The following is a 21,988-nucleotide window of genomic DNA, read 5'->3' as shown; positions in this document are numbered from 1 at the left end:
GAAGACTCCTGTGTTCGAGAGTTGAGGTGAGTAATTTTACAATAATCAAATTGATTCCACATTTATTTTTGTCCCCTGTAATGTGTTTCCTCCATTTAAAATGTTTGTTATTGACCACATTATAATAGCAGCATCTAATTCGTGATTATGATAACACTTAACAATGCTGCCTTTCCCTCTTCACCAGGGAAGGGCACACCGCATGGTCAGCTGCACACCAGGGATTCAGTGTGTTTTGCTCAAGGACACATCAGCAGCAGTAGCAGTGGCAGAAGCAGCAGCAGCAGCAGCAGGGTGGATGCTGGATGGTTGGGGTGATTTTGGTCGAAACTCAAACATCGAAATAAGAGAATAAAATGCGGCCAAAAAGACACATTTTTGATAATGGTAATAATGGATTTGATGTTGGAAAACTGATTTTGTGTGTGTGTGTTTGCAGAGGGGGGTGGTAGCGCCCCCTCGCGGCGCAACTCGCATTTCCGTGACGTCAATTCAGCACTGGGAAGGAGACAGCTCCCTCCCCCCAAAAACCCAGCGCGCCTCACGTTGCATGGGTCCCCGGTTATTGATAACACAATTTGCCCGATGGGATCCATCCCAGTAACGTGGAACTCGTGGATTTAGGGACTGGAGATACAACAGACAGCCCGGACCGAAGAAAAACAACGATTTGCTCATCATCACGGACAAATAGAAAGCCAAGCCCTCCCCTTTACTTGATAACGCGACATCAACCAGGCAGAAAGGTATGGGAATGTCATGCTATCCGGTTTAAATGCTGATTGAATAAGAAATCAGGTATCTCAGGACGTTAAGGTATGATGCCGTTGCTTGGTGCGGTAGCGTTCACGCTGCTCACACTGCACCAATGAACTGATGCTGCCAAGAAGCGAATCATCGTCGATGAACGCTAGAAAAATCATATTTGTGCAGAGAGAAAACCCACATTACGAAATATATGTGTTGATGCCAACGTTGGGTACATGTTGAGACGCTGCGGCAGTTTCGCTTGGCATGGACCATAGTAGGCTTGCAATTCATGCACGTCGGTTATGATGCTGCTGAGTGTCATCATCACATCCTCGGTTATTTAAAGATTGATCTGTGTGTGTGTGTGTGTGTGTGTGTGTGTGTGTGTGTGTGTGTGTGTGTGTGTGTGTGTGTGTGTGTGTGTGTGTGTGTGTGTGTGTGTCAGTGTGTGTTTGTGTGTGTGCGTGTTTGTGCGTGAGCGTGTCCACTGCTCCTTTGCACAGGCCCCCGGTGGTTGTTGATCGTCCGTTTTTTCACGCTTTCATTCCGTTCAGTCGTGGCTCCTTCATGCAGTGGTGCAGTACAAGAAATGGAGCTGGTGTAAGATATGAGAATTGGGTACATGTGCGCGCTCTCTCTCTCTCTCTGTCCTCTCACACTCTCACACACACAGAAGCACGCACGCACGCACGGACGGACGGATGTACACATTCGTCATATTCTTCAAATGCACACACTTCATTTGATGCACAACATATGGGGACTGCTGAGTAGCTTTTGCGCTGATGTTGTCAGACGACCCGCTCAGAGGGACAGATAAAGAGCAGGTGACAGACTGGATTTGTGGACTGCACAACCTCCTCTGGTGGATTCATTCATAAAGCCCATATCCACTGGGTGATGGCTCCACTGGGCAGGCTGGTTTTCCCATTCATAGGCACAAAGAAGACGTTTTACTGCATGATTCAGACAGCATCTGGTTGTGGAAATGGAGCAGTTAAATTGGGAGACTGGCTGGATGCCCAACTCACAGCAGGACTCCACTGTTGTGCTTGAATAAAAGAAAAGTTAATACAAACTTCTTCAAAGATCAAAAGCGACAGTAGAAGTAAAGGGAGTAGTCGTTTCAGCACCGGAGAGCTCCACCCAGCTACATACTGCACATACAGTACTTCAGTGCTAAAAAGAACCTAACCTTGTTTTTTATCTTGAAAAGCAGTAGCACAAATATGAATTATGGCTATACTAATGGTTATAGATCATACTAATGCATCTTATCATAATTCCCCTCCTTCAGGCTTACGTCTCATCCTTCCATCCTCCATCCACCCTGACCTGCTGTGTTGGGGAAACCCCTAATGAGTGGGACCTGTATCCATGAGCCCCGTGCCCCTTCCCCCTCCCTGTCAGGCTTCAGCACCCCCATCTCAGAACCTTCCTATCGAAGACTCGATGGAGACACCCCTGCCTGCACCCCCGAAACGGACCTGACCCCCACACAGTGTGTCCTCCGTAACGTGCTGTCCATCGACACCGGTGGACCGGGGGCGCCAGGAGGCAGCAGCCCCACTCCCAGTGATGGACCCTCAGCCCACTTTGACAACAGCGTGCTAAAACTACATGAACATGAGGCCTGCCAGTGCGGTGGCGGGGCCGAGGCAGGGCACAGTCCAGAGGCTGGTGCTGTCAGGAGCCAGTCGGAGAACATTCGGCTACAATCAGGAAGTGGAGGTTTTTTGGAGGGACTGTTTGGCTGCCTAAAACCAGTCTGGACCATGATTGGAAAGGCCTACTCCACTGAACACAAACATAGCCATGAAGGTATGTGACAGTAAATGTTCCACTTTCGTGCTATCTGACCTTCTACTGTGTGTTTAAATACCACAGAACAAAGAAAAGTCAGAATTTTGTGACTTAAACATCTCATTCAGTCACTATTTGAAACTATTGTGTTGCCTTTGTGACATAAAAAGTAAATATCTGAGAAAAAAATACTTCATTACATGTAAAAATCCTGCATTTAAAATTGTGTAAAAGCACAGATGTATTGTTGTGAAAATGCACTAAAAGCATCAAAGCTATAAGTACTCATTCTACAGGAAAACATGCACCTGTGACAGACATATTATTATATGTATATATAGTACATCATTAGATAGTTAGATTTGCATCAGTGCACAAGTAGCTGGTAAAGGTGGAGAGATTATCGACTTTATTTACTGGAGATCAAAATTAAAAGATTTATTCTGAAATATTGTTATTTAGTACTGTTCAGAATTTGATAGGATATCGGCTGTGGCTATACCACTGATGTACTAGCGTGTTTTTAAATAACCAAGGCACTTCAACAATAACCTTTATTTTGTGAAAACAAAAGACAACAGTAACCATTGTATCAGAAGAGAAGATTTCAACAATGTTTTCTTCGGGCTATAGGATTCAGAAAGGAACAGGAAGTGTAGAGGCCCTTTGCTTTGAATGACTTCAGCTCATCTGCTCCCACAGGACATCACTAGTTTCTCTCACTGCTCTGGTTTGAGCTTGGTCTGTTCTTCTTCAGTCTCTTCCACAGTTCAGTAACTGTAGTGGGTTTCTTAGACATTACTTTGTTGCCAAGGATTTTCCAGAGATTCTCTATGGGATTTAGATCTGGACTCTGACACTTCCTCCTCCAAATTTAACTGACTTCTTTACACACTTTGGGTTCAGTCTTTCCCAGTCCAATGCCAAACATAATGTTTCCCATCAGACCCAAATAAAATAAACTTTTTTAATGTCATGTCATGGTTTGGGGATGTTTTCTGCAGCAGCAGTTGGGCCCTTGTACAGCTACAAGACAGGGTAACTGCAAATGTTTATGTGAAAACAGGTTACACAGTTCCTTGAAGGTAAGACTATTGAAACAATGAAATGTTCAGCCCAGAGTTTACTTTTTCCTTATACGTGTTGTTTTGTTAAATAGCAGATCATCTGACATAGTTGGGCCTCAAATAATGCTTTAAATGAACCATTTGAAAAGTTTAGAGGGCATTTTTCCAAGCCTTTATGATATAGGACAGACAGGAAATGGGGTGAGAGAGAGAGAGCGGAAGACATGCAGCAAAGGGCCGCAAGTCGAAGTCGAACCCGCGGCCGCTGCCCTGAGGACCCTCAGCCTCCTCACATTGGGCGACTGCTCCAACCACTGTGCCACCGGTCTCCCCTACTAGACACTGCTTTTTAAAAAAAAGAAAATGTCACTGGTTTAATCCTTAACAATACATTGTATTTTATAAGCTCATCATATGTATTTTAAATGAAAAATCTTAATCTGAAAAGTAACTACGCCTGTCAGAAAAATGTAATGGAATAAAAACTACAATATTTACCTCTAAAATGTAGTAGTAGAAATGTTAAGCAGGTAAAAGTAAATACACAAGTACCTCAAGCTGAATTGAAGTACAGAGTACATGTACTTTATTTTCCAACACTAGCACACATTATTTTCATAGCCACTGTTTCCTGCTGGTGGCATCAGTGTGATTACCGGTCCATCAGCCCGTTCCATTCACAGTCATCAGCCACACTGAGTTTTCACAGCTGGCCAGAGGGAAGCATCATGTGCATCTGCCTCCGCTGCAACAGCTCTCCAGAGATCTCGACACTTCAGTGGACCTCATGAAGAATTGATCTGCCTGTCTCTTTTCTTCTGCCCAGCTCCTCTCTCTTTAGTGACTGTGCTCTCACAGTCGTTTAAGTAGTGTCAGTATGACAGATGACAGACAGATTAGCCTATGACTGGATTGTTCTTTTTCCCTCTCTTATCTCTGGATAGAAATGTAATGCTCTACTGGATAAGTTATCAATATGCCATTTGTTTGGACATGGCAGGCACTTTGTATGATGTAATTGTGCCCTGCCAGCCCATTCTAATGTGTAGCATGGACCTAGCATTTGCTCAGCAAACCCCCTGACTCCTCCCTGTCCAAACTGGCAAGACTGCATATTGACATTTGGATGCTTTGCAATGTGTGATGGATATAAATTAAGTAATCATTCAAAGGGTGCTACAGGAAAAAAATCAGAGCCTTCCAAACCTGTGTTAATTCTGTGTCACACTTCATGCATTCATGTTTATTTATTGCGTTTCTGTTTGTGGACTTGTTGGTCTGAGTATAGAGTCCTGGGAGGTTCCTTTTGAGGAAATCTCCGACCTGCAGTGGGTGGGCAGCGGGGCACAGGGGGCCGTCTTCCTCGGCAAGTTCCACGGAGAAGACGTGGCTGTAAAGAAAGTGCGGGACATCAAAGAGACTGAGATCAAACACCTCCGCAAACTCAAGCACCCCAACATCATCACTTTCAAGTGAGGAAACTTGTGGTATCCTGCAGGGGCACGTATCATTTAACTGCATAAATATCTAGTGCTGTTCTGAATACTGTGCTTCCCTTCTAGGGGCGTGTGCACCCAGGCGCCTTGTTACTGCATCTTGATGGAATACTGTGCCCAAGGTCAACTATATGAGGTGCTGAGGGCAGGTCGTAAAATCACCCCCTCCCTCATGATTGACTGGTCCATGGGCATTGCGGGTGGCATGAACTACCTGCACCTCCACAAAATCATCCATCGAGACCTCAAGTCCCCCAAGTAAGTCGACGGACTCAACGTGAGAAATTTAAGACCTGGTATTTCATGAATGTGCCTTATCATTTCCATGTAAAACTACATGTAATCTCCCCTTTGCAGCATGCTGATTACACATGATGACCTGGTAAAGATCTCTGACTTTGGCACCTCAAAGGAGCTCAGTGACAAGAGCACCAAGATGTCATTCGCCGGCACGGTAGCTTGGATGGCTCCTGAAGTCATTCGGAATGAGCCAGTGTCGGAAAAGGTGGACATCTGGTAATCATCTTTTCTAGCTTACAAATACATCAGCTGGTTTTGTCTTGACTCAGTGCAGCAATTTAGCAGTTATCTTTAATGTGCTGCATTATAGTAAGAGAGCAGATGCTGTATCAATACCGTGAGTTTATTCATGCATTCCTCTGAAGGATTTAAAGTTCTACTTATTGATATTTTGTGTGAGCTTGACCTCGATGAGACAAAGCTTTACTTAAACTTTCAGGTCCTTTGGAGTGGTGCTGTGGGAGATGCTAACTGGAGAGGTCCCTTACAAAGATGTGGACTCTTCTGCCATCATCTGGGGTGTGGGAAACAACAGCCTTCAGCTGCCCGTACCTGAGAGCTGCCCTGACGGCTTCAAGATCCTCCTCAGGCAGTGCTGGTGAGTATGGCCTGGAAATGGAGAACGAGGAAAAGAAAAATAATGAGTACAGCAGGGAAGAGAGGAAGAAAAGGCGCAGATTCGAGTAGTAAAAGCAATGAGTTGCCAGTAGATGCACTGGGAGGTGTTTGTCTGTGGTTAAAGGACTTTATTGATTTTGTAGTGCATTGCAAATGTACACAACTGTCTTTCCCGCCTTGGATTTGCAGGAACTGTAAGCCCAGGAATAGGCCCTCTTTCCGTCAGATCCTTCTTCATCTGGATATAGCGTCAGCTGATGTGCTATCCACTCCCCAAGAGACGTACTTCAAGTCTCAGGTATGGTTGCCTCTTCTGAGTCCCTGTCTGAATATGGAAGATCTGTAGCTGCAACATAAGGCACACAAATCATACATTGAGATATACTACATACATGGTGTACACAAAGTAATCAGACTTTAACTGCAGTGCAAAAGAGAAGTGTTTTTCAAAGCTCTGGTGAGATGTAGCTAGTTAAACAGAAATGTGCTATCACCAGGCTGAATGGCGAGAAGAGGTGAAACAGCACTTTGAGAAGATTAAATCTGAGGGTACTTGTATTCACCGCCTCGATGAGGAACTGATCAACCGACGCAGAGAGGAGCTCAGGTCTGTTTTTTTACTTTGAGACCTCTTTAAGATTTGTTGATTTACTATGTTGGCTTACTATACATGTATCAGGCCACTTTTCACTCTGTCCTATTTCCCAGTGTCATTCCTTTGTCCGTCCATGTGGATTAAATAAGTGCTTTGAGCGCACGTCTATTGTGGAGGTTTTGGAGTCTCTCATGCGGATGCCCGATGACATCAGCAGCCTCTTTTCTTCTCAGGCATGCTTTGGACATTCGCGAGCACTATGAGAGGAAACTGGAGAGGGCTAACAACCTTTACATGGAGCTCAGCGCTGTCATGCTGCAGCTGGAGCTCAAAGAGAAAGAGTTACAGAGGTAAAGATAGATCCATAAACACAGGGTATACATTCTTCACAAATTAAAAAGCCACAAGGCATTTACACTTTGGTGACTGTTTCCAGGAGAGAGCAGTCTTTGGATAAAAAGTATCCAGGTTTGTTTAAGCATCACAGCTCCAGGCAGAGCAGCTCCTCTAACTCCATGGACAAGCTGATCAAGAAGAGAAATGTCCCACAGAAACTGCCCTCTGGAAAGAGGTGTGATTTCTCATTTGAGTCGTTATTTGATAAAAGATTAATACTGTAATGAATATTCATTAGGCTTGTGGATTGCAGTTGTTGACTAATCCCTCCTACTCTTTCAGGCCAGACATCCTCAAGTCTGAGGTAATCATTCCCAAAATGGATTCCTCTGTGATGCAAGTCACTATCCCAGCCTGCCCCAACAGAAGCTCTACTTCTCCCAGCCGGTCTCGGAGGGTAAAGACCCGACATCGCAAGTCCGGGAAGGGCAGCAGTGGGGACCTGGCTGGACTTAAGGCAAATCAGTCCTCCCCGAATAAGGACTCAACTGCCCAGGCTAACAGTTCAACCACTAACACCTCTAAGCAGCTCCTGGAGCCCTCTGCAGCTCTGCGGGGCCTCAGCCACGAGCAGCAGCAGAGGCAGCTATCCTCCTCCAGCCCTGACCTCATCTGCACCACGCTAGAGGCAGAAGGTCAGAAAGGGGAGCCCTCAGTGGGCGGGCTGGAGAGAGGGGGGAGCCTCAGTGCCTCTGCAGGGTTAGGGGGATCTGAGGCTGGGGCAGCAGGTCTAGATGATCTCACAGAAACCCCTCCACGCAGCGACACGCCGAGTGAGGATGCTGCGTCGTTCCCGTTCTCCAGCAGCCCAGACTCACCATGCGGGAGGGGGGCGGCAGCAGGGCGGGGGTCCCTGGGATCTCCACGTCTGCCTCATGACGGGGAGGATAAAGAGGAGGGAGCCAGTGCTGTGAGGTTGCCCCGTGGTGCTTCAGGGGGAATTGGGAGTCAGCACCTAACTCCTTCAGCCATTCTGTACAGGGCAGCTATCACACGCAAACAGGTACAGAGACGGATATCTGTTCATGCTCCTCGGTATTCCTCTGGTAACACTTTGATCATTTTCACTTGTGCATCTTTCCTGTCTCTGCCTACAGAGGCGTGGAGTGTCATCAGAAGAGGAGGAGGGTGAAGTTGACAGTGAGGTTGAGTTACCAAGGAGACGGTGAGTAACTTGCTGTCCTTCGTCACTGGAAAATTCTCTCTAACCATCTTTCTGCTCGCTGACAGAGTTGCGGATTTATTCAGAGAACAAAGAATTATTTCTAATTGCATGTCTTTTTTAAAAAAAAAATCATTAATTCTGTTGTATTGTTGCTGTTTTCTTTTTCATTTCTCCAGACGTCCGACCAGCATTACCAAGTGCCAGTCGGTGTCCACCTTCAGCTCAGAGAACCTGTCGGTCTCAGACGGCGAGGAGGGCCACACTACTGACCACTCGCACAGCGGCACACCCGACGTGGTCAGCACCAACACAGACGACAGGTTGGACGACCGCAGCGACGACCTCCTCTCTCAGGGGTCGGAGATCCCGGCGGACAACACTGATCCTGCGCAGGCTTCCGATGGTCTGTCGGAGAGAGACGGAGCGCTGGGACAGGCCAAAGCTCAGCTGGACGTCGGGCAGAATCCTAATGAGGTAAATCAGCTCCACCATAGAGGATCGCAGAAGTCAGTTTGTGTCACTTTGTGTCAGGTGGTAGATTAACTGTGGTCAAAAGTAACAAGTACTTATATTGAATATTTAAGGTACTTGCACTTGACTATGTCAATTTTATGTCATCGTCCACTTCAGAGAAAAACATTTGACTTTTAACTCTAAATACAAAGCATTGTTAAAGATTAAATGTAAATTGTAATATATGAATGAATCAATACATCAATAAATAGGTTTTTATTTAAAAAATACTCTGCTTTATAAAAACCTAAAAGACTAAAAAGACTCTCAAAGGACCACTTTTATTTATTTCAGGGGACTTATTATATAGTGTCACACTTATTACTTTTTATTTCCATTGCTTACATTCAAATAAATGGGGCATGTACATTTTGCTGACAATACTTAAGAACAGGGTTCCTACACTTTTTCCAAAGTCAAATTTAAGCACTTTTCAAGCATTTCAAGGTGAATTTTCAAGCTTTTTCAGGGCATTACAGCTTTGGTAAATTACACCTTTGTATACAGTACATACAGTACATACAGTATACTGATTTTTGCACTTCTTTGTCACATCTAACTAGCTCTTATTGTGCTATAAACAACCAAACATACGTTTTATGACAGCTTTCTACAGAACGGTGAAGAAGTAAAGTAAGTAGACTTGGCATTAAAATTCAAGTTTTTTCAAGGTTTTCCAGCAACTGTGTAATTAGGATATTAAATTCATGACCTCTACTGTTTTTACATTGTTGTCGAGGTACTACAGTAATACTAAAGTAAAGGATCTAATGTCTGCTGTAGGTCATGCATGACATTGTTGTCCTGCTCCCTCTGTCTTTAGAGTCGGGCCCTGTGCGATGACTCTGACTGCGACAGTGCTGAGCTGGATCAGTCAGGCAGCGGAGAGCCTAGCCGTCCCCCCAGTGCTGGAGCATGGGTGTCCCCATCACAGCCCTATCAGGGGTCTCCACAGGCGCCCCATACAGGACCTCCATAGATCACTGGATGCTAGCAGAGACCTCCAGCTACCATCACAGGCGTACACCAATCTGTCAGTGCAGTACATTACTGTTGTCATGAGGGATCACACCTACTACACCACTCAGACTATGACAAGTTGACTTATGGTGTCTCATAAGTTTGTTGGCTGGCAAACCTACATCAGATGACATAGGACATTTGTCATAACCTGACATCAAATATTTTGGCAGCTTGTGACATCAGATAAATGTCATTTAAGTTCAGTAGGGTTTTTGTTTTAGGAAAAATAGTTACCAAGGTAACCTTAGCCACTGCTCCAGTTCAGCAAAAACCCTTCCACAGACGCACACGCACGCACAAGATCCCACACTCGTTGTCCTTTAAACACTCTAATCCTCACTGGGAGAATCCTCTAGGGTACTCCACACACTAATGCATCAGATACTAATGAATAATAATGTAAATATCCATTACATACCACATGAGAAATATCTAACTTTATTTTATTTGTAAGATAAAAATGTAAGACTAAACGGTATGCAGCCCCGTGAACAAATGCATGACTACATGTTTATAATTTATGGTTCGAATGTGTCAGTTTTATATTTTGTGAAAGTTTACACTTTTTTATTCCTGAAAGTATTACTTAAGTTATTTTGTTTTGTTTTAATAAATGTCAGCACTCGAGAAAAAAAAAATGGAATGAAAACCTCACCAAGATGTCGATCATGATGCATAATTAGGATTCTCAGTAGGTAATTCTTTTTTTTTAACCCTTCTACTACTGAGTTTCAAAGACATGTAAGACATGATTGAGGTTTTTTATTAAGCTTATCAAATTTGTGATAGGATGGGAGACCTTTGGGTTCACTCAAAATGCACTTTGTTGTCGTATGTATACCGGTGTTGCTCCACCAGTTTCTGAAATTGTTGGCTTTTTGATTGTTTTATTAGTGGTATGTGTTCATCGAAATTACATACACTAGCATTATTAACCAAGGTACTATGTAAGCACCAAACACTGGTGCTGGTGCTTAAGTAAAGGAGTACTCCTCCGATTTAGCACAGCACTCCTATAACATTATCACACTCACGATGAACAGTTTAAGAAAACAAGGTAAAATTCAATGCAGCATAACTTGTCTTTACTCCGCAGACGCAAGGTTGTCAAGATACAATGCAAGTATTAAAAAACAAAACTGGTACAGAAAAGGTCACTTTTTAGATGGCATGGGTACCTTACAACAACAGTTTGAGTATCTCAGAGTTTACAAGGTGCACCTGAATGCACCATGTGCTTTTCGACTCCTTGTAATAACTTCTGGGGAAGGCTAAGTGTTGGTCACTTCAGGGAAGCAGGAGGATTTTCCAGTTCTGTTGTTTCTCCGTACATCTCCAACTCCAGCAGTGGCTATGGTGTCTCGAAAAGTGCAGGTCACGGTCCATGCTACATGTGTATGTGTGGTGTTGTTTTTTAATAGATGTTGAATGTATAATTGATTGTATCGTTTTAAACACGTGGTATCGAAAAAACATATTGATACGTTTGACAACCTTAGCACCTGCGTTACCCACAATGAAACTTAACTGACAACAATCGTGCCGAAGATTTGGTTTGTGCTATGCTAGCAGCAGCTACTGTAGCCTCAAGTAGAGATGAGGAGCAGTCTACTGGAGATCTGGTGAACTGGCTTCTTTTTAAACTCCTCCAGTTTTTCATTTTCAAAATTATAGCCTTCAGACCCGACTGGTGCTGACTCACATGACATCACAAGAGGCAGTTTCCTACAGCTTTTTAAGGGCAAAATTCAAGCATGTTTTAAGCACTTTCAAGGTACCTAAACCAAACATTTCCACTAGAAGCATTTATCCTCACATCTAAATGGTTACTATAAATGTAATTGTGAAAGGTCCAAGGACGGAAATGGCCGCCCTCATGACGCCATGGAAGGGACAAACGCCCCCTCTTCATCTCGGCGCCAATGTCAATTTAGCTCCACAAGCGACAGCAAACGAGATGACAGGATGATTTTATTTGAAATATTAAATATTGATTTACATAATTCATTGTGTAGATTCAACTTAAATGAAGCATTTTTCAAGCATATTCCTCACCTTCAAAAAACAACGGTTCAAATCAAGCATTTTCCAAACTTTCCAGACTTTATATGGAGCCTGAACTTTTTAAATGCTGATGTGTAAAATCGGTGGAGTTCTCCTTTCAGTAAAGAACCAAAAGGACTCCTGTAGTTCATGATGTTCATAAGCTTCTTAAGAACCTCAACTGTCCGTTTTACCCTTTAAGATAACTGCGAGAGTAGCCAGATAAGGAATCGAGCACTTCTCTGTGGTGGTTACTAGTAGAACAGTAAGTATCCTTTGGGTTTAAATAGAAATGTTTTGTTTTTATACAGCATTGCACATTGTACCTGTAACATAGGAATTATATCGAAAGCAAAATATTATGAGCAACAATAAATAATGTATTGGTTAAAAAACAAAAGTGTGATGTTTGTTTAAAAAGATGTCGTCCCTACAGTTGTGCTGCTGCCTCACATAAGACAGCTGAATTATTCTTTTTATTTATTATTTTCAGTGACTTTAAACATGACCAAACTGTTCCAGTTTCATTTCTTAACTTTCTTAACAAATTTCACACCTGTGTGCTCTTTCAGACTAGCTGAATGAAAACTAAAATACACATTCAGGTGTTTATTCTACTACTTAGTCACTTAAATTCACCAAAAGTTAACATTAGATAATGCTTCGTTTGCATATTTAAACAAAATTTCCGAAAAACATGTAAATCAAAAAAATCAATGTTTTAATGTAAGTAATCAACTGGGTATTTTACCCCATCCTGCTGTAGTGTATTCTAATGTATGGAATTTCACAATACTTATCTTTAAAGGCTGTTTTCAAAAACAGATTTTTTTATGCCCTGCCATTGGTGACAGCCGTGGATGGAGGCAAAATGTTTCAGGTTGTTCGTCCGTCTGTCCCATTCTTCTGAATGCGATATCTTGGGAACACCTGAATGTACTTGTACTCAAGGATGAGCTAATTTAATTTTAGGGGTCAAGGTCTCTGTGACCTCACAAAACACATTTGGCCATAACTCAAGAATTCCTGCGTTAATTACACACAAATGTTTCTGTCTATTATTCAACGCCATAACAGAGACATTTGGTCGGATACTGAACTGGTGAAGCCGATCTTGAAACTGTGGAGATCTTCTGTGCTGCTGGGTTGAGGATGTATGAGATATCCATGGTTTGCCACAAAATATACTTGATACTATTTATTAAATTCCTTTAAAGTCTTCACTACATATATGATGTATATCTGGACAGTTTGGATGTAGACTACAACTTTACTGGTTGTCGCAAGGCGGAAACTAGTTCTCATACTCTGATAGAGACCTCTACTTCAGTACTTATGGACCAAAACAAGTGCTTTTTATGGCTATTGAAAGTATTTTCTGATTTACAGAATGGCAAGAGATATCAAAAATCCCCTATAAAAACATGTGACTCCAATACATATATAAGGAAATTTAATTACAGCTAGGGCTTACGAGCCCTTAGCTATGTTGTTATTTTTAAAGATGATTTTGTTCTGCTTAATGATGCTGCTATAGGCTTAGTCTGCCGGGGGATAATACTTTTCCTGATACCCTGAGCTTCTCTCCTCCCGGTCTGCACATTCTTGTCTCATGAATGCATGTTACTAATTCAACTTCTCCCCCGGAGTTGTTTGTGCTTTGTCGTCTCGCAGGTCTCGGCTGATCGTGGTCCTGCATGACGCTTCCTGCTACTTTTATCACTATTATTCATATATACTATCATTAGTCTTATAAACTATAAAATTTAGCTAATGTTGAAATTTGTGCTTTGCAAATTAACACATCATAATTGATCTTATGCATACATGACATTTCAGAAAACTTACAAAAAGAATACTCCTTAATATTTCCGTAAAACATTTTCCCCTATTCACCTGTGATGAACTGTAATTGTAATTGGGTAACTCAGTTTAAGAACGAGTAAACATTACAACAAACAAAGGATTGATTAAGCATTTCACATCTTTTTTATTTCTGCATTTCATTTCTTCAACAATTTAATTGCACCCAGATCTACAATAATTTGAAAACGTGCACAAAAACGTGTTTCTTCATCCTGCAAAGAATAATAAAAAATAAAATCTGACCCAGGCAAAAAGGATAGCAGGAAACTAGTGTTAATTCTATAATTCTCCTTCTAGTTAATCATAATTTAATACCTCAGCATAATATACTTATAAAGACCAATATGTCTTGTAGTTTTGCCCCTTGCAGCATTCCCCAGCCCTGCAGTTAAAAAAAATATTTTCTCTATTTAAAACAAACATTTCAATGTTATTATCATCATCATCATTACTATGGTCTTAGTAATTTCAGAGAACAGAAAATATTTTCCTCTCATTCAGGCCCACACCTGGTGACCAAGGCCCACCCACCCTTATCAGAATCCGATACACAACAATGCTCAAAAGACCTGATCGAGAAATAAAACGGATGGAAACAGGAATGACACAAAACAATTACTCAGCAAATTAGAGGTGAGACAAAACGTAGCTTAAAATTCTCCTTTGAACTCGCACTCACCAAGGGAGAAATGACCTTCTGACTAAAAAGGGTTTTCCTGCATACATCTTCACCTGGAGATCATTTACACCCACTGAAACCCGTTAAACCCACAATGCCTCATTCAGGAAGTACAGCTTCAAATAGATGGCAAATATCAATGAATTCTACTCTTACACGGAGCTGTGTATTAAATAAAAATAAATAGATATTTAAAAAGGGAAAGAACAGTCCATCTATAATGTTATTGTGTGTCTTTTTTTCTTCATTTTTTACATTTTCTAAGAAAAATCTGACATAAGAAAAACATTTATGCCTTTTTCAGATTTTTCTAAAACTTTTTACCCATATCAAGAAGATCATACAGATATACAGTAAAATAAGAGGAAAAAATACAACAGAAGGAAGTCTTCAAAAACTATATGCAAAGGGAATTTAAAAACTTAATAAATAAATAAAATACCAATATCATGATGATGGTGTAATTACAACCGAGTAGGTGTCTAACCAAAGCAGAGGAGAAAACAGTGAGTTTATAGTACTTGGTTTTTGCATTAAGTTCAATAAGGGACCTCTTGGTAAAAAGTAGGGGGAGGGGTTACGTGAGGTGCTGATGAAGATGCTCCATGTCAGTTGGCTGCAAGTCCAGTCGCTTCAGAAGAGAGCCTGAGAAATATGACAAAAATCAACTTTAATATCTTAATAGTAGAATAGTACTTCACTTCATACAGCATGGATTATCTTCATTAAATCACCTAAATGCAAAACCAAGCTGCTACTGGATAACCACAGACTGCTTGGTTCTAGCGCAACGCAGCCAGACATTTATCCGTTCTCGGATGAGAGGGACGGCACGGTGCGTCACTGTTTCAGTGGAATAAGCTCAATCAACTTTTAATACGTTAAGACCCTGCAGAAACCCTGCCTGCCCCAGCGTGAGAAGAGAGAAAGGTGGAGAGAAACACAATAGACTCACTGAGCTGAAATGGAAACACTGCGCCGCAACAAGTTTATTTCAGTTTCATTAAAGGCATTTTTTAGGATTATGTTATTCTACAGTTTTGAAAATAAAAACAAATATCCGAATCCCAAAATTGACAACTGGAAACCCACCCGACTAATACATATGCCTATAAAATACATTCTGAAATAAATAAATGAAAATATCACAAATAAAATCTGTGCGAGAAAACCACACCCCATTCATTTGAACCTAAGAAATTTGTGAAATAAATGTGCCATTAGTAGGGCTGCAGCAACGTATTCTACAGATCGGTTTATCGAGTAATCGGATAAGAAAAAATATTATTTTATTTTAATATATTATGTCTGGGGTAGGCCTATTTGGGGTGGGTGTGTGTGCGGGGGAGAGAGAGAGAGACACGAGGAGTGTGTTGAAGGCCATACACCCGAAATTTACCATGAATGAATTTACCATTTAAACAATTCCAAGTGGCGCATAAAAGTCTACCTGACGCGTGTGTTTACTCAAACAGGTTTCAAAGATAAATAGATTAATTTAGAAAATTAATTAGAGATAGATATTATTATTACGGTAACAACAAGCAACGTACAAAACGCCACTGACATTTCCTCAAACAGAACTATGAAGACTGATCAGGTAGGTAACGTTATGTTTAATATTGTCATGAAAAACTAAACAGAGGCACCAGGACAGCTAACGTTACGCATTCTCTTGCCGTTTCTCCGGAACTACGACAACCGCCCTCCTTAAACCGGAACAGCGGCGCTCAGTGAAGTGGTGTTAACAATGGGCTGCTTTGGGCTGTTTGCACCGTTGCACTTCTTTTTTAAGTGTGAAATTACCATCTGCTTTTTCCGGAGGTAGTGGCGTGCTTCCGCAAAAACGATCCGCGTGAGATAAGAATCAAACGAATCACCGAGGCAGAGATTGAGCCTCAATGCATTTTTGTAATAGAGTAACTTGATTCATTGTTTCAGCCGTAGCCATTAGGAAATAAAAGCCTTAAAATGAATAAAAGTAGTTTGCAAACCTCATTTTTAACATGAACCATGCTGCCCCATTTATTTGTTTCAGAATTCATTTAACAGCCATAGTTGTTTATTTCATAGGCAAATGCCTAAAATGATGAACTCCGATAAATCAGGAGCGTGACAAATACTCACTTCCTCCTGACACTTATCTTGTTAGAAGGAGACTTCCCGTCCGTAAAAACTGACCTGACCAATGCTCTGGTAATAATAAATACATTACCCCTCTCCCCACTCTCATCCCTATATAAAATCAGTCACACTTTATTTTACCTTTATACAGGTAAGTGGCATTCAGAGTGCTTTACAAACCAATAGGACACTCCCTACTTATCCAAATAGCACTTAATATTATATTCAGATACATTTCATAGTTTAAAGTGGGGTGATTAATACTTAAGTATTGAAAAAGGTCACTTTTTACAAAAGAAGTCCAGCATCAGTCAAGTATTATAGTAACTCAATATAGGAAAAATATTAACATACACATTATGCACATCTTCGAATTGCTCCCCAGGAACAAATACAATGTTTTTCATTTAACTGAGTTGAGTAAGTGAAGAGTAACAACTGCCTGTATTACATAAAATAGGAGTCTGATGTGAATAAAGCTTTGATTAATTAAAAAAACAATTTCATTTCCTAGTCTTTCGTCTCATATTTTAATTAGCATGTAAATGTCTTTGCTTCTGAAGTCTTTGACAATGACTACTGACTGGCCGAATAAACACAAGATAAGAGACTAAATCCAGTAAATGATGCACATTTAAATTTTATTGTCCTGTGAATGGAGGGTGTGACAAGACCCTCAGCTCATGAGACGATATTGAGGTTTTACCAATATTTTTAAATTTCAGCATTTTCTTTACAGGCGCAGTTGATTTTAGCAGAGAGCTGTGGTGCTGCTGCAGGTGTCTTTGAATAGTGCTTGTGTAAAAGACAGTATGGAATATACTAGGCTTACATTTAACATTTGACCCAGAAGCTTTTCATTTTAGGTCTACACCCTGGTAAACATAGAACACCTGAAAAAGATTGTTGCCTTAAATCTGTTGTTTACTTCTGGCAAAAAGAGTAATCTGGCTCTCTTGGCAGAACACTGGTAAACCAAAGTTCATTAACTGGATTAAAGAACTGTCTATAACTCTACCTACATTATCAAAACTAGGAAAACGATCACTCTTTTGATCTTAGTAATGTGATGAATGTGGCAGTCTGCAGTTGTCTATTTGAACTCATTTTAAAACATATGCTGTTCCATGTAAACTATGTCTGAATGAATATAACAATTGTTTGGGGTTGTTTGCATTGTGCTCTGTCTTTGTTGTGTAGTAATGTAGTTTGAGAATGATGAATACAAATATTTAACAGTCAGACCTAACGCGCTGCTCTGTGATGGATGTGTTTAAGAAGCAAAAAGCCTCTTACCTGGCATTGATCAGGTACTCAGCCAGGCTGATACTGGCATGGGAGCCAGTGATGGTGACCTGTCTGTCAGTGGAGCCCTCCACAGGATTGGCAATCTTGATCTGAGCCCCTGACATCTGGCGGATCTCATTGATCTTTGCGCCCTGACGGCCAATGATGCAGCCAATGAGCTGAGGAGGAAGAAGAAAAAACGTGAGGACACCTTCACATGTGGAAACGGCAAAAAAAATTATGCTGCTTAAAAATGGCAGTTGTTTCTCTGCGGAGAACGGTAAGTTAAAAAAGGAGCTGAATATGACTTACATCGTTTGGAATGGTCAGCTCATGAGAGCCAGTTTGTGCGGAGGCGTCCATCCCAGCTGAAGAAATGCAAAGAAAGCCCATGTGAGTGTTGAATGGGAGGATTATTACAAATCTACAGTAATCACATTCTCTCTTTCAATCTGCCCACCTACCCTGGAAGCCCTGGTTGCTATGTGCAATGGGGAAGGGGCTCTGCTGCATGGCCAGCTGGTGAAGTTTGGTGAGCTGTTGAAACAATGGAGGAAAGGACGCAGACAGCAAACAGACAGAAAGCATGGGTGAGGAAGATCTAGAAGATGCTCCACAGCGGAAATTTTGACATTATTTCCCATTTTAGAGTGAGTGCAGTGACGATGGGAGGAAAATATGAAATGGAATTTGTGATTAAACCTGAAGGAGTAAAAATAAATTGTTAAAATGTTTAATAATGTTTGGAATTGTTAAATGGATATCAGGCAGTGGGAGTAGGAAAAAGAAGAGTCAGTGGGATGAAGTAAGAAGGTGGCATGGCTTCCAAGGACCGAAGTTGCAAATATATTAGATCACTTACAGAGGGCCCTTCACTTACATCAGGCTGTGGAATGGCGTGCTGCCCTTGGACAGCGTATGCCTGCAAGGAGAGAACAGCACTTAGGAGGGTGTGGCAGTGTCACAAACAGTGTACTCCAATATCCATCAGTCCTCCGTCCTTGCTGTGCTATAAGAACAAAGCCTGGCACGCTACGGACAACACCCCCCCAACTAGAATGACTGAGTATAATTAAATCCCTTTGACCAGAAGTGCTTTTGGTAAAAAATGGGACTACCAACAAATACAAATACTGCAAGAATAAACAAGCGTTTACCTGACCACCTGCAAAGATGACAGGAGAGCCTGAGGGTTTGGGTCTGTAAGGGATGGTCACTCCCTTTGGTGGAGACTAAGAACACAGAAATATGCATTTACTATACAAGTAACATCAACAGTAGCAATGATGATAATTCAAACAAAAAAATCAGGAGTATCAACAACAACCATGACAAATGCGCCTGTACCTCAAGCATGACGACGCAGATCTGCTTGACACACTCGATAATGGACTGTGGGGTCCCTGCAACAGTGATGGCACGCTCTGTTGAGTTGGGCAACATGTCCCCTGCTACTTGTACCTGAGCTCCTGCTGACTGCAAAGACACAAACGAACAACCGTTAGGATAAATCAGCAAGAAGACACTTAACTTTACAAAAAGAAAAGAAAGCAGATGACAAACCTCTCTGATTTCCTTAATCTTGCAGCCACCTTTGCCAATGAGTGAGCCACACTGGCTGGCAGGCACAACGAGGCGCATCGTGACCGGTGGTTTGCTGGTGGCTGTACTGTTAGTCATCGAGGTGCTAATGTCCTGGAGAAGGGGGGGCACCACAAGAAGAGTTAGGAAACGTGTCAATTCTGTGACTATAAATGTCTGATTTAGGATGCAGTGAGCAAAACTGACCTCCTCCAGTTTCTCAATGATCATAGAGAAGGCTTTAAAAATGGAGGTGGTCGGTCCCGCGAGAGTTATGATCCTCTCCGGACAGTTCCCCTCTGAGATGTTGATGCGAGCACCGCTCTGCACAGACAAAAAGGAAATATCTCAAGTGTTATCATATGATGCATGAGTCAATGTCACTAAATTTATGCATGTTTCTTCTTCTTCTTCTTTTCCCACATGCTATATCTTACCTCCTCTCTCATCTTCTTAACAGACTCTCCTTTCTGTAAAGGAAAGCGCATATACACAAATATTTACAAAACACACAGAGGGGTCAGGATGTAGATAGCAATCATTCTGCCAGTAAAAACAACTCACCTTGCCAATAATGCTTCCAACCTCCTACAGAATAACAAAAAAAAAATGCATATTAAAGCATCACATTAAGTATTAATGGTCACTGTTGGTTTTAATTGATTGCCATATTTAGACAGAGGTCTCAGAAATTCAGTCGCCCTCACCTTCCCATGCATGAGTAGCCTGATGGTTAAGGTGACATTAAGTCCTCCTTCAACCAGACTTGAGTCCATTGCTGCAGCTGAATCCAGGGTTAAACTGGTCAACAAAGTGGGTCTTTGGTCACTGGTTGAATGTCTGCAATGGAGTGGGTCAAATGAAAGATAAGATATTAATGTATTATCCCCACGGCGGGGACATTTACAGTGTTACAGCAGCAAAAGAGGATAATGCAAATAACAAAAAACATCAGTAACAGATGCAAAATACAAAAACAGACTATGTACACAGTAGAACTAAAATTAACATGGAAAAACAGCTAAAAAATGTTTCCGTGACAGCTAAACAGGCAACCGTGTGTGTTTTTGCGTATGCAGCCACACACACTTGTAGTTAATGGAAACTATGAGGACATTTCAGCAGAAAGCCTTGTTTACTAAAAAAAAAATAGCTGCTGCAGATCAATGAAGCGATGGCCACAAACAACTGTAAGTTCTATGTAATGAAATTTGTCTTTTAACCCAGCCTAAGGAAGAATTAGGGGTTCAGTGTCTTGCTCAAGGACACTTCAACATGTGGACAGGAGGAGCCGGCGATCGAACCTCCAACCTTGTGGTTAAAAGCTCCTCCTCCTGCGCCACACCGTTGCCCCTTGAGCTTGTTCTGTACTTTAATAACGTCAGCCAGTCACTATAAAAGAATGAGGCTTTTCAGTCAGTAATTCACGTTCAACTGGCCCGGGTCCACTCATTCACGTTATAGCACAATGACCCACTGTCCCCGAGGTGACGTCTATTTCCCGGCATTAAAAAGCAGCTGTGGCGACACAAGCTTGTCGATGTATATTGAAAGCCCTTAAATGCAAAGCAACCAAAAAGGTTATATTTGATGTTGTAGTAACTTCCCGTCTATTGTGCATTGACACCAACAAGAAGGCTCGTGGGATAACGTTAAAGAGCATCACAGCGAAGTCACGCGAGCCACATTTGTAGGCTAAAGTTAGCATCGTTAGCACCTCACAAATTTCTAACCTAAATGAATGACTTAAACTGCGGGGATATTAAGCCACCGCACATTTAAATAACAAGTTAAAGACAGCGGGTAGCAACTTACTCCCGATCGGCCATAAATACAATTTTTTAACCGGGTCGCGTCGTAGCGATCCAGGAAATAGTCTGATCCCGCGGCCTACGGAGCGCACGCCGAGCTATATCCGCGTCCTTCACTCTGCAAAACAGAAACAAAGCCCGTTTTCTCTCTGGAGGTCTTACCCGAGCCGTCCCTTGAAGAGTGTTCAGGGGGTTCAGGGTAAGGGTGGCAAGGGTAGAAGGGGAGAGGTTCGGGAGGGAGTTTTAAAAGGATCCGGGGGAAAGAGGGAAGAGACGCCGCTGTTCGATGGGACTCCACTCTTCTTCTGCTTGGCACAAAAGACAAAAATGTATTCAACTTTGACCCCTCAACTGCCCCGCCCCCTCCGCCCGGGTCAGCCCCGCCCACCCGGCGCGCTGCCCCCTGCACCTCCACCTCCACCTAATGGCAGCTGTTTAAGCTAATTAAGTATAATAATTATTATTTCTTATTATTTACTTTAATTTTATTTATTTATCTTTTATTTTATTTATTTATGGAGACGCATAATCTTATTAAAGTAGGCTACAATTAATGTCAGATGTTTATCTGATGTGATGTTGTATCCGGGGCCTATCTTAATGGGTAGGAAGTGAAAATGTTGCTTATGTAATTCAGTTGCTGATCATTCTTTATTAATTTCAACAGATGTGAGTAATCTATGTAGGACTGTTGTTGTGTTGTACAATAATATAGCATCTATATAATGACAGCTCTCTGTAAGGGGCATCATGACTTGAGTAGACGACTTTTACTTTTACATTTTTTATGCAAAATAAAACAAAGCAGCAGAAACACAGCAACAGAAGTACAAAAAAAAATTTGCAGGTGACCTTTTTAAAAGCAAAATCC

General features: G+C 41.8%; 2 protein-coding genes across 3 annotated transcripts; one reads left to right on the top strand and one right to left on the bottom strand.

The window, feature by feature from the left end:
* Positions 1–2,108: 2,108 nt before the first annotated feature.
* On the top strand, positions 2,109–9,682 carry map3k12 (mitogen-activated protein kinase kinase kinase 12; the record flags this gene model as incomplete). The annotated part of the gene is made up of 13 exons (XM_083919259.1): positions 2,109–2,571; positions 4,909–5,092; positions 5,183–5,374; positions 5,474–5,632; positions 5,856–6,014; positions 6,224–6,332; positions 6,532–6,641; positions 6,863–6,979; positions 7,066–7,200; positions 7,308–8,028; positions 8,123–8,190; positions 8,367–8,664; positions 9,527–9,682. 13 exons carry the CDS (start codon positions 2,109–2,111, stop codon positions 9,680–9,682), a joined length of 2,871 nt encoding a protein of 956 aa, XP_083775385.1.
* A 4,063-nt stretch (positions 9,683–13,745) lies between these two features.
* On the bottom strand, positions 13,746–21,421 carry pcbp2 (poly(rC) binding protein 2). 2 transcript variants are annotated; one of them, XM_083919367.1, is made up of 13 exons: positions 21,280–21,421; positions 20,014–20,146; positions 19,871–19,894; positions 19,744–19,776; positions 19,514–19,630; positions 19,289–19,420; positions 19,073–19,201; positions 18,883–18,957; positions 18,588–18,647; positions 18,190–18,262; positions 18,038–18,093; positions 17,735–17,904; positions 13,746–14,959 (listed from the first exon to the last, which is right to left on the bottom strand). In XM_083919367.1, the coding sequence occupies exons 2-13, from the start codon at positions 20,080–20,082 to the stop codon at positions 14,923–14,925; spliced, it is 975 nt and encodes a 324-aa protein (XP_083775493.1). In that variant the 5' UTR covers positions 20,083–20,146; positions 21,280–21,421; the 3' UTR covers positions 13,746–14,922. The 2 variants fall into 2 exon arrangements, with proteins under 2 accessions (XP_083775493.1, XP_083775494.1); XM_083919368.1 differs by having other exon boundaries at positions 18,606–18,647.
* Positions 21,422–21,988: the final 567 nt, after the last annotated feature.

Source organism: Echiichthys vipera (assembly GCF_963691815.1).
Source record: "Echiichthys vipera genome assembly, chromosome: 9".
Classification (NCBI taxonomy): domain Eukaryota; kingdom Metazoa; phylum Chordata; class Actinopteri; order Perciformes; family Trachinidae; genus Echiichthys; species Echiichthys vipera.
This window is presented reverse-complemented; position numbering and strand designations above follow the sequence as displayed.

Excerpts from the sequence above, each read along its gene's own strand:
- pcbp2 (XM_083919367.1), bottom strand. The coding sequence starts at position 20,082 with ATGGACTCAAGTCTGGTTGAAGGAGGACTTAATGTCACCTTAACCATC. Across the intron at positions 19,631-19,743 it reads TTAAGAAGATGAGAGAGGAG|AGCGGTGCTCGCATCAACAT; the intron begins GTAAGATATAGC and ends TTGTCTGTGCAG. Across the intron at positions 18,263-18,587 it reads ATGTAAGTGAAGGGCCCTCT|CTCACCAAACTTCACCAGCT; the intron begins GTAAGTGATCTA and ends TTGTTTCAACAG.